Consider the following 13,202-nt stretch of genomic DNA (forward strand, 5'->3'; position numbering starts at 1 on the left):
CTTCATTGGAGTCCAGCTGTGTTTAATTAAACTGATTGGACTTGATTAGGAAAGGCACACACCTGTCTATATAAGACCTTACAGCTCACAGTGCATGTCATAGCAAATGAGAATCATGAGGTCGAAGGAACTGCCCAAGGAGCTCAGAGACAGAATTGTGGCAAGGCACAGATCTGGCCAAGGTTACAAAAGAATTTCTGCAGCACTCAAGGTTCCTAAGAGCACAGTGGCCTCCATAATCCTTAAATGGAAGAAGTTTGGGACGACCAGAACTCTTCCTAGACCTGGCCGTCCAGCCAAACTGAGCAATCGTGGAAGAAGAGCCTTGGTGAGAGAGGTAAAGAAGAACCCAAAGATCACTGTGGCTGAGCTCCAGAGATGCAGTAGGGAGATGGGAGAAAGTTCCACAAAGTCAACTATCACTGCAGCCCTCCACCAGTCGGGGCTTTATGGCAGAGTGGCCCGACGGAAGCCTCTCCTCAGTGCAAGACATATGAAAGCCCGCATAGAGTTTGCCAAAAAACACATGGACTCCCAGACTATGAGAAATAAGATTCTCTGGTCTGATGAGACCAAGATTGAACTTTTTGGCGTTAATTCTAAGCGGTATGTGTGGAGAAAACCAGGCACTGCTCATCACCTGCCCAATACAATCCCAACAGTGAAACATGGTGGTGGCAGCATCATGCTATGGGGGTGTTTCCTAGCTGCAGGGACAGGACGACTGGTTGCAATTGAAGGAAAGATGAATGCGGCCAAGTACAGAGATATCCTGGAAGAAAACCTCTTCCAGAGTGCTCTGGACCTCAGACTGGGCCGAAGGTTCACCTTCCAACAAGACAATGACCCCAAGCACACAGCTAAAATAACAAAGGAGTGGCTTCGGAACAACTCTGTGACGATTCTTGACTGGCCCAGCCAGAGCCCTGACCTAAACCCAATTGAGCATCTCTGGAGAGACCTGAAAATGGCTGTCCACCAACGTTCACCATCCAACCTGACGGAACTGGAGAGGATCTGCAAGGAAGAATAGCAGAGGATCCCCAAATCCAGGTGTGAAAAACTTGTTGCATCATTCCCAAGAAGACTCATGGCTGTACTAGCTCAAAAGGGTGCTTCTACTCAATACTGAGCAAAGGGTCTGAGTACTTATGACCATGTGATATTTCAGTTTTTCTTTTTTAATAAATTTGCAAAAATTTCTACATTTCTGTTTTTTTCTGCCAAGATGGGGTGCTGAGTGTACATTAATGAGAAATAAAATGAATTTTTTTGATTTTAACAAATGGCTGCAATGAAACAAAGAGTGAAAAATTTAAAAGGGTCTGAATACTTTCCGTACCCACTGTAAGAGCTTTTTACAACGTACTATACTGTGACTTTAGTCATTCTGTCCCCGATCTTTATGTAGCACATGTAGACATACAGTTTGACTTTTTACCTCACAGTATACTTTGACTTTTCTGACGAACTATACTACGTCTTTTTTTTTCAATAAATGGTTACTTTTGGACTTTTTAGACTTACTATAGTTTGTATATTACGTTGAAAAAAATTATAAAAACATCGTTGTATAGTAAGTCAAAAGAAAGGTCACGAAAAAGATGATTTTTCATGTGTAACTTTTTGACATCCTATAATGTTTATCTTTTTTATCACACACTATAGTATGACTTCTCTTTCACTTTTTAGACATAATGTACTACGACTTTTTAATGACTTTTTCTAAACATACTATAGTTTGGATTATGTGACTGTGATGTATACATGACTCTTTTCGGCAGACGATACTTTGAAGTTTTATTTTTACTTTGCAAACCACTAAACTAATACTTTTGACTATTTAAGACTTCTGGTACTGTGACTATTGTATGACTTTTCAACCTACTATACTACTACGTTTCTAGGATTTTTTTCAACATACTATACTTTGACTTTTTTTTAATATACAAAATGACTTTTCTGACACACTACATACTCTGACTTGTGCCATTTGTTTCAAATTCTATGACTTGGTTGACATACTATAGGATTACTTTTTAATATATTTTTCTAGGTATTATACTATGACTTCTGGTTTTGAACGTACTATATTTTGACTAATTGACCTCAGCAGCAGTGTCCTGTTTGTTATGAGGACGAAAAATAACATCAATAAATAAATACATTTATTTCTGTATTTATTTATATATGTTTTAATGCATTTATTTATTTAACTTAAGTCATATTCTGTCATCCATAGCTTGTGTCCACCTGTACCACACCCAAACAAGTCTTAAGCAAAAGAGAGAAAGAAAATTCTTAGAACTAACTTTTTTTGAATAGTCCAAAAAGATGAAACTTACAAGTGTTTTCGAGACTATAAATATCTTACACATTCATTTAGAAGATGTTGAAATGATTTAGTCTGCAAGTCTACAACAGTCAACGAGTACATTCTCACATAACACAAAGAGTACACACCTTTGTAGTGCTGGTTTTAGGGCAGCTTGTGTCTTTGGGAATCCGGGGGTTCCCCTCATATTCAACTTCAATGGTTTTGCGTTGCATTCAATAAAACACTAACATGCAGTGTGACACCTAACGTCGGTGATGTTGAGTTATGTGAAGCTAGTCATAAAATGCATTGTTGCTAAAGCAGCTGCTACAACTACATCGCCTCTTTAAACAAGCGGATTACACAGAGTCAGCTGGATTACTCTGTAGAACAAAGAATGGATTCTTATACAATTCGTATACAATTTGAAGCATTTCCACGTATCCTTGAGTTCTGGGAAATAAGACGACACATTGGACGGATTATAAACACTTTTGATGCATTTAAAAGGCACCTATTCTGCTACCACATCTGTCACATAAATCCTTATTAGTTTTGTGTAATAATTTCATGCTATTTCATGAAGTAATCATGCATTACTCTGGGTTTGAAAGACCAACAGAAATGTATCTTTCACCACACACAATCAATCCAAACGTCTATACTCATGCTGGTGTTGAGGAGACAATATTACACACCAGGCCTGAGGGTGGCTCCAGAGGTACAGCCATGTTGTTACAAAAGTGTGTCTCGTGCTGCAGCTTGAGACAGAAAGCTCTCAGCACTAATATTGACGTTTGTAACATATTCATGGACGCTAACTGTTGTGGGAGAGATGATCTTTCAGAGGATGTTTACACACGGCAGCATGATTCACCAGTAAACTCATTATATTGGCATTATTGGTGATTATTTAGGAGTATTTAATTCTAGTAAAAAAAAACACAAAACTACTAAATAAATCTGAACAAAGGAGCATAAAATAAACCGACCAACTAGACTGAAGACAACATGTTTTATGTCCCTTCCATACGTTTTATGTTTTGTCATGAACATAAAGAAATGTCTCCCCCAACATTTGGATAGTCAACAGTTATTAATACAAACAATGAATCTGTGAAACATACCGCATTAGCTGCTGTTTCCACTTTTCAACAACTTGAATGGAGTTTGACATCTATTTGTCAGTTCCACAATTTTGGTCCTGTCACTGCTGTCAAACCGCTCTGTATTTTTCTAGATGTGACTTTACACCACAGAAATAAAGAATACAAACACATGCTTCTGGATCAGTGAAATATTTGTTGATCTTGGTGCACATTTGTGGATCGTCTCCGATAAAAACTTCCATAGGTGATGACGTATGTATGAGACTTCCAGCTCCAGAGGTCTGATCAACCTGCCAGATCAGCTGTATTTGCCGTTACACAGGTTAAACCTACTGCTCCACCAGCCCACTGTCTCTCCCGGCATTGGGTTTTATTACAAACCAAATCTGACCGGCCACCAGGCGGCAACCTCCTGTTCTGCAGAGTGAAGCCAATGCGGAAGCGTCTTAAAACGTGCATTCTCTCTACTGACCAGGAGGGGGCGACTCCTCAAAATAAGTCCGATATAAGTCCGATTGTACAGAAGTCTATAATAAAATGACTACCTCTCTCTTGATTTATTACCTCTGTAAACATTGTAAACATGAGTTTATGGTCTCAATCTCTAGTTTCAAGTCTTCTTCAATACAACATGATGTTTATTTAGTAAATTATGCTCCATTTATAGTCAAATAGATTATGCTTTAGGGCGGGCTTAGTGTGATTGACAGGTCTCTATCACTACCAGAGACGTAGACGGTGTCTCTGCGTCCCTCCTCCGCATTCCAAATATAGTAACTTCTTTTCATTGATTGCAAAAAAAACCAACATGGCCACGGCCGTAATGCAAGTTGGCGACGTCGAAATCGCCGAACTCGAGGCTTCAACGTGTCAGTCCACAAACCAATGGGTGACGTCACCATGACTACGTCCACTTCTTACATACGGGCTATACCACCACAGCCGGCAACTGAAGCTTCGTTTCCCCAGAGTCATCACACTCCCCTCCTGGCAAAGCAGTCGCCCGTCAGCAAGGAGGACCAAACCACAACATGAGTCATTCCCTTCTGTGACTGATGACTGTGAATGTAGATTGTATGGATCCAGTAGAAGAGTTGAAACGCTGCCCCGTGTTTCTTTGGATGTGGCTTTCTGCATTACACAGTGCACCTCTAATGCTCCTCTTACTTACTGAAATGTCACACTGAGCCAGCTCTGACCTTTTGCCAACAAGGCAACCTCAATAAAAAAGAATAGAAGTGGATAAATGTTGTTTGAAATGTGTTAGAATGTTTAGCCAAGTGTACTCTTACAAGCATCAAATATGATTTATCAATAACAAATGAAAGCCCCACACACACACACACATTTTTCCTTTACTCCACTGACTCTTCCTCCCTCATCTTCCCCCTGTTGTCATCTCCTTCCATTCTTTCCTATTCTCTCAATATTTATTTTCTCCACAGTCCAACTCCTGTCTCTCTCTCTCTCTCTTCTCCTCCACCCTCCCCTCTTCATCCTCCTCCCCGCTGTCATCCTCTGTCTTGACTTCTACAGTTCCAGCAGAGGCCCGCGGGCCAAAGCGGGGGGGGAGAGAGTCAGCCTCAGAGCTCCATAAATCCAGCCTGTAATCAGCGTGTCCCGGCCATAATGAGCAGGAGATAGAGAAAATATGCTGATTATCTCCCATCACGACGGGGATGAGGGGGCAGACACTTTGGATACACGCTTTCTTGAATGTGTTCCAGTGGCATAAATAGCTCTTTACATGGAAGCATGACATGAGCAATAACACACACATACAAGGGAGCCACAGGGCCTGCAGTTACAGATGCTCCCTTTGGTGCACCTGCAACGGTTCTGATATAATAATATTATTCAATAAAAGAATAAAAAAGTGTATTCAATTGAAATGATATTTGAATTAAATGATTCAAATATCTGCCACTATATTCATAGTGTTTTTGTGCATCAGTGCAATAGGGCATTTTGTTTCCATTTAATTGAGCTAAATTCACTGAAAGAAATTTGCAGTTGAAACAAATGAAATAGTTGAAATACTGAAAGTAGTGTAAGTGGCAGTCACGATAGTTTCAGTTCAAGTGTAAGCACTGAAAGTGTCAATTAAAGTGACGGCACCGCGTGAAGTTCAAGCAAAAGCGCTGAAAGGAGTTTAGGATTCAACTGAAGGTAAAGCGCTGAAAGGAGTTGAAGTTAATCGGTGATTAATAGAGCTGCAATGGTTTAAGTGGAGTACCTGGAGTCAAATTGTGAATGAGACATTGTGGGAGTTAGAAAAGCTGCATTTTGGTTATATTTTTTGTTTTTTAAGTGAAGACCTGCAAGGGTTTGAGGAGTCAGTACTGAGTTGAAATGACAGAAGCTGAAGTGGCAGTTGAGTGGAGGTGCTGACTGAAGCTCAAGTGTCTGCTGAAGTGAAAGTGCTGAAAGAAGTCGAATTTGTTGCGATAAAGGTGATTAATTGAGGTTGAGGTGTCCTAGAATAAATGTGTTCCACTTCAATGTATAAAGAGAAGGAAGATGTTTCAGATGAAGTGTAAGCACTGTAAGCAATAGGCGGGAACCGCAGGGGAAGTTGTCGGAATTTCTGAATTCATTTTTTTAAATAAAATGTGCAGTTTGACATTGGAAATAGTTGAAATCGTGAAAGAAGTTGAAATAACATTAACAGTGGGAGTGCTGCAAAAACGTTGCAGATTAAGTGAAAGCATTGAAGTTGAAGTGTCAATGTAACGTGTACTAAGTGAAGTTGTAGATTCAACTGAAGTTGAAGCACTGAAAGGAGTTGAAGTGATTGAGGTGTTTGTGATTGTTTGACTGTAATTGAGAAACCTTTGATATATTTTATCATTTTATAAACCTTTTCTCTGCTTATGTCCGTCTGTCTCTGTTGCAGAGCTGCTTTACCAAACCGTCCTTCTCTAACCTCTGCCTTAGTATTTAGAATCCAGCAGCTCCAAATTAGTCATCGCCACACACGGCCCCCCTCTGGACAGATTTATAGAGATAGCCTTGAACGCTGGGCTGTTGCTCGTGGAGCTGAGCCCATCTTGTTCAAGGAGGAGAGGATTTCAGTTGGTCTGGTCTCTTCTGTCAACGCTACAAACATATCTGCATGAGTTATTGGACTGGATTTCAGTTCTGAGCTCTCATTTCTGCAATTACTGTGTAATCATACAGCAAAACAAATAAGGTACTTAAATTATGAGTTGAGATACAGAAAGTACAAGTACTGTGAAGAACCACTGTACTATACTGTACTGAGATACATGGTGTCTGTGGGTTTTATGTGTACTGGGTTCTTTTATGATCAGTAAATAGTGCCAGGTGCATGCAGCCAAAGAAAACAAGAACAAACTAGAGGAGGTTCTTTGAAGAAAAGAAAAAAAATGATGGTTTCACAACTACTTAAGAAAGCAGAATATAGTTAAAATATGTAGCCAACCATTTGGACTTTAGGCTTTTAATTATCTATCAGTCCACAAAACTTTGATCTAAAACGATCTGGGCTCTGTGGCATTTCTGATGTTCATTTTCATTTCTAGCTATAATGTTTTCACTCTGCCCGCTGCGGTTTAAAACGTACTGCGTTTGTCACTTTGTAAGAAATAACAAATGCACACAAGCTTGTTATTGTAGATGGTGTTTTACTCAAACGTAGAAGGTTACATTCTGTGGCAGGGTTGTAATGAGAACTAAGTGGTCATTACTGCGGAGATATGAAGTGATCAGACAGCAGCTGTGTTCCCACAACAATCCCTCCCTCACTGCCCATCTGTCTGTCCATCCTTTCACTCCCACACACGCACACACACACACACACACGCTCACAGACTTCACGAGATACCGCAAACATCTAAATAAAAAAGGCCTAGACCCTCACAAAAATACATTTTATATTTCCTTAAGTGACCGAACTCTTCCTGGCAGCAAAAGTAATATCTGAAAAAATAAAACACTGTGCAACCTTTAAATCAAGATAATAGGCTGCACGCTGTTCCTCTGCGTGGTGATTTGTGGCGTTGTTAGTCAAGTGAAGCAGCTTTTTCATTTCATCGCATTAAATCCGTTCCTGTCTGAAGCTCAGATAATGATGAATTAAAAATGAATATTATCAACAAGAGTGAATCTAAACCTCTCTGTGCTTTGTGCATTAACATGTGTACCTGTGTGTGTGTGTGTGTGTGTGTGTGTGTGTGTGTGCACGTGATCCCTGGTGGAAAAAACAACTTTCAAGGCCTTTGTGGATACACACAACAAACTAGTCACAGTAACCAAAGAAGCTGTTTTTACGATGATATGTAACTGGTTTTTGAAGGAAAATATGAAATGAAAAAAACAAACGCAGGCAACTTGACTTTCAAAACGTATTGACTGCTAGAGCTGCATGTTGATTTAAACCCTGTCCTTCATTGTTAGATAAACCAAAAACTGCACCTTTATTATTTTCATCTCTATCCAAAATATTAAAATGTTTGCCTCACTTTTTACTTTTGGTGGCTAAAATTTGAAGTTTCTGCTTTGCTGAAATTAAACTTCAGCAACTATGTCACCGAGCCGTAACTTTGAAAACAGCTTCTTCTCGTAACCGATCACTGTCTCCAGATGAATATTCTTCTCCTGCTGTCCATGGCGGCTACATGGCTAGCTAACATTGGCGGTAAGAAACAGGGGGAAAGTTATGTCCCGCGCTATCACTCTTTTTCTGCTTCCAAGGTGGGGGTCAGCAGCTGTGTCACGTCCCGTCCAGGTGGAGGCATCTGATTGGCTTGGACTCCTGACAGCAGCTCTCCCACGCTGCCGCAGTAGAGCAGGGAACGCATGGGCCACTTCTGAGGAGGGAGACAGCGCACTGGGTTAGCTCCTCATGCAGTTCTTCAGTGGCTCCATACTCGAGCCAATCCCCATAAACACTCATATTAAAATACACAACTTTACAGTGGAAATAACCATGTTTACAAAAGCTGGAACAAAAACGGTTTTGGTGGCTATTGGCCCCGTTCATGATAACGATTAGCCATTAGTTTAGTTGTGTCGTCACTGCCAAGATGGTGACAGCAGTAACACCCACTTTGACCTTCACAATTGCAATCCAGAAACGTGCGACGTCATGGAGACTATGTCCACACTTTTTACAGTCTATGGTCAAAACTCATCTGGATAAATTCAAAAATATGCTATTCAGGCCCGAGTTTAACGTCTCAGGCTGCACATTGGCTGCCCAACCATACGCTGCATTCACACCAGAATGGGGCGTTGCAGCGCTCAGGGCAGGGTGGTGCTGCGCCGTGGGAGTGTCACTTAAATGGCCCATTTAGTGTGACGTCATGTTGTGGACTTCAAACCCCCTACAATCCAGAAGGTGGCGGTAAAAAGAAGAAGAGGAACTCTAACCCTTGACCCTTTTTGTCTGCAAACTAAAAACAAATGGACACAAAACGAAGGAAGCTTCTTGGTAGCATAAGCATAGACTGCAAGCCAGACAAAGGCATCGAAGCTGGGAACACAAAATAAACCAAGTTAAGGAACCGTCACGGGAGAGGAAAGCAGATCAATGTCCTACAACTCCAGACTGTCTACTTGCTGAAGTACTTCTCATGTGCTCATTAGGACAGACAAAACCTCAGCTCAGCGAAAAATTGCTGGTTAGCTTGCTTTTTTCCGTAGTCATAATATTACAACTTTAATTGTGTCTTTGCTTCAATCTTTAACCAATCTTTCTGGTTGATAGGGCCCCCAAAGTGAGATAGGCTCACCTAACGGTCACATAGGGTGATAATCGTCTCCAGCAGGTCATGTCCTGTGTATGTCTGACAGTCAGTGTAACTCAGCATGACAAGCAGTGCGTTGTTGTTTCCTGTCCTCACCTTAACAGGATGCAGGTATCCGCCTGGCCTGGAGGGCAGGGTGCGCTCGGCCAGCATCGCTCCCTGGTCCAGTGTCTCTGTCAGGTGAGCGATGTAGTTAGTGGCCAGAACCAGAACATCCAGCTTGGACAGCTTGGTGTCTGGTGGGACTGAGGGCAGAGCAGCCTGAGGACAGAGGAAGGAGGGTGGACGAGCTTATCAAATCTGAGAGTGAGACCTTTAACTTTTTAGTTCCATCTTTAACTGAGTGAACTGAAAATGGAGGGGTGGCAAGATGGATTAAGTTTTCAAGAGATTATTTTATTTTAAATAGATTTTATTTGACAGACGTAGGGCACAGGGTAGGCTACAGGACGCACTTTAGACATTAAGAAGGCCTTTGCTGGGAGAAAAAGGCGCGTCCATTGTCCACGCTGCCTGACAAGAGCAAACGAGATGATGAGAACTGAGTAACCTGTACATTTAGCTTTTGGAAACTGGGTATTTAACATGACTCTTGCTTACATGATTTGTCAGTGTGACGCGGTCAGGTTTCCGTCCAAAACAGCATATACAGCAGTATTCTTTTATCCACTTCAGTCAGTTAAAAAAATGTAATTTGGAAAATTCACATTATATTTTCAATATTCCTATTATCAATAAGCTCTGGGGCAAACACACGTTTATGATACTTACACATTTTGTCCAGCACGATAATCTAAACACTTTTTGAAGCACGAATGCAATTGGCAGAAGCAAAAAAGCTCACGTTAGGCTATAAAACAAACCACACCATGGTCACATGACTTCCAACGTCACCCCCGCTAAGCTGGATGTGTTCGGCGTGATGATGTCAAATGTCCCCGACACCCTCTGTCGTTAGCGGTTAGGTTGTACTGTACCTCTTCATGCAGGCGGGTTTTTTTTTCTACCAAATACATGTTTTGCACTGATCAGGTGGGGAACTGAAGAAAGTACCTGCAGGCTGTGGAAGGCCTGTCGTAGGTTGCGTACGCGGCTCCTCTCCCGCGCTGCATTTTCTGGGGAGTGCTGACCCCTCAGTGTACTGCACTGGACCACAGACTCACAACCAGAACCAGACCTGGACCCACACATGGACTGCATCTGCAGCAGAGGACGTGTTTAGAGCCTGGCACTGAAATCAAATCATATTACATTAAACAGGCTTGGATTGTTTTGTCCAAATGGGGAAGTTAGATAATATTGAAACATTGAGACATTAGAGTTAATTAAATTTATTTTACACTGTAGCAAATTTAAAATGCTCCTTCTACTTACTTTGATAAAATAAAACTGTTACATTCTGTTAATTGGTTCATTTTACAATATAACTTCCTATTGCAGTCTGTATTCTATGCATACAGTAACATCTGTAATTTTCTATTCAAGATTATCAGTTAATGTTTCAACCTTCGTTCATCGGTGTCACTTTTTCATTTGAGTTTTAGGACAGAGAGAGTTATTTACTAGTACTACATACACATTTACCAAACGGACATCTACTAGCTGGTATTGAGAGAAACGTTTTGGAATTATGAAGAAACTGGATAACTTGTTTTTTACTAGCTATTAGGTGCATTAGTGTTCGGAATTAATCTACACTGTGTGAGATTATCAGAATCCAAATTAGCTTTATTGCCAAGTAGGTTTTCACATACAAGACAATTACTTTGCCGTATTGATGCATAACATAAACAAGGTTTTTAAGAATATTTTGAATATATTTTCAGTTTAAAAATGAAAGCAAGTATTGCAAAAATATATTAACCAAAATATAGAAGAAAAATACAAGGTGGCACCGATGGCATTTTCCCTGTTTTATTATGAATTAAGTATTATTAATTGCTGTCAGACTCACCCACTTCCTGGGCGCCCGGCTGCTGCGTGTGCTCTGCCTGTGTCCGTGCAGGGATGCCGGGCCGCCGGCCGCACGGGCCTCCTGCTGCTGCTGCTGCCTCTGTGGCTCGGCTGCGGAGCTGGAGACCAGCTGATGGTTCGCCGCCACCGCCATGAGACCTTGCAGGGGACTCAGCGCCATGGGTGCCACCGGGGCGCTGTAGCGGACTCTCCTGAAGACCTTAATTCACTTCTGTCCCGTCTGTTTTCATTGGCTGGATGGAAGTTTGCTTTCCCGCGTTGGAGATGGTCGTGAAAATATCATCCACTCAGTGCTTTTGGGAAGTAGGAAACTACAGGACACAGAGCCTGAGGTCATCTTTCCATCGAAGCATTTTAAATGGAGATATAAATACTGGCTGAACATCAAATCACTCATCTGATCTCAGACATTCTATTCTGTGCTCATTTTATCCCGGCTACTCTGCTCAAGCATCTCCAAGCTCCTCTCCTCTGTGGGTTCCCCTAAAAAACCCACAAAAAACCCCACAATCCCCATCTGCCTCTCTGCGCATCACCATCCTCCCAGTCTGACCCCCCTCCCTCTCCCTCCCTCTCCCTCTCTCTCTCTCTCTCTCTCTCTCTCTCTCTGCCTCTCCCTCTGTCTCTGCTTGTTTCCTTATCGGGTGAGGTAACGTGGGGAACTTCATGTGGTCCTTATCTCAGCCGCCCCGGTCATCCTGATCCTCCCCTGGCTGTTTGGCTGCCAAGAGGAGCAGGCGGGCAGTCAGTCAGGCCCGGGGGAGTGCAGCACTGGGAAAGGGTGTCCCGAGCCAGGGCACTGAGGGGGGGGGGGGGTCTTGGGAAACTGAAAAGCTCTGCTAACAACTGTAACAACTGGTCAGGGGTGGGACTGGAAGCTCGGGGGCAGTGCGACATTGAACATTACCAAAGAGAGGCGGAAGAGTTCTTTGGTTGGTTCAGGACAGTCGGGGCATCCCGGCATCTTATCTGCCTCGTTGTGATGATGAGGATGAGGAGGACAGAAAGTAGAACTACAGTTGCAGTTTTACATCCATGTCTGTCCAACATGTCATTCATCATTTTATCCTTTTAGACGTTCGTGTGAAATTGATATAATTAGCGTATTCATTCTTGAGTTATGGCCAAAAAACATGTTTTGTGAGGTCACAGTGATCTTCAGTTCACCCTTGAGTCCAAGTGGACAAATTTGAAGAAATTCTCTCAAAGCGTTTCTCAGAAGGGACGGATGGACAACCGTAAAAACAACTGAATTCCCACACAAAATCGCATTCACTTGAGCAGCAATTTTGAATGTCATGAACCCCATTATGTGAGTGACGTGTGTGATACAGATCAGAACTTGCTAAAAAGCGTTCTGGGCAAATGTAGAATAACTTCAGGGTCGTATTCCAGAAAGGAGAACAAATACAGAGAAGCCCATCTGTGAAATCCAAGATCACCTGCCCCTGTTCCACAAGTCAGGTTCAATGGAGGTCCATGTCTCTTACTATGGCAACTGATGCCCCAAAGCTAACTTGCTGTCAGACAAGTTAACTTTAGTTTTTAATTCTCAACCAAGATGCTGGCCAGTTTGACAATCTGCCATCCCCCCCCCCCCCCCCATTGTTGTTTTTCTTCTTGTATGTCTGTCCGAAATAACGCCAAATTTGTCCAAATGTCTGATAGGATAAAATGATGAAGTGAAGACATTTTTGGACAGACATGGACGTAAACTGCAACTTGACCGGTTGACGAAGGCAACCAACCATGATGCGGCAATTCTAGTTTGAATATAAAAACAGCTGAAGCGACACCCGAACGCACATTTATCTATCTACCATTTAAAGTGGTAAGACCCACTCTGTACTGTGTGCTGTGACCATCACAGCTGTCTCTTTAAGTGTCCATCATCTTGTGAGTTAATTATCTGTGCTTCTTGATTGTTAAAACCAGGCTTGGATGTTTGAGGAATGGCTTGAACCAGAATCAGCTGTTCAGCTGTCTGTCTTTTTCACAATAGGACTGGGTTTCTTAACCTCCTTTACAGAA

The 13,202-nt window shown here is 42.0% G+C and overlaps 1 protein-coding gene across 1 annotated transcript; it reads right to left on the bottom strand.

The window, feature by feature from the left end:
- Positions 1-7,073: 7,073 nt before the first annotated feature.
- LOC116399707 (transcription factor 24) lies at positions 7,074-11,702 on the bottom strand. Its single transcript, XM_075447403.1, is given in 5 exon segments — positions 7,074-8,258; positions 9,294-9,458; positions 10,251-10,397; positions 11,152-11,349; positions 11,351-11,702. Coding segments are annotated over 5 exon segments (699 nt in total). The 5' UTR covers positions 11,402-11,702; the 3' UTR covers positions 7,074-8,120.
- Positions 11,703-13,202: the final 1,500 nt, after the last annotated feature.

Source organism: Anarrhichthys ocellatus, unplaced genomic scaffold, assembly GCF_004355925.1.
Source record: "Anarrhichthys ocellatus isolate YVR2014 unplaced genomic scaffold, GSC_Weel_1.0 scaffold125, whole genome shotgun sequence".
Classification (NCBI taxonomy): Eukaryota; Metazoa; Chordata; class Actinopteri; order Perciformes; family Anarhichadidae; genus Anarrhichthys; species Anarrhichthys ocellatus.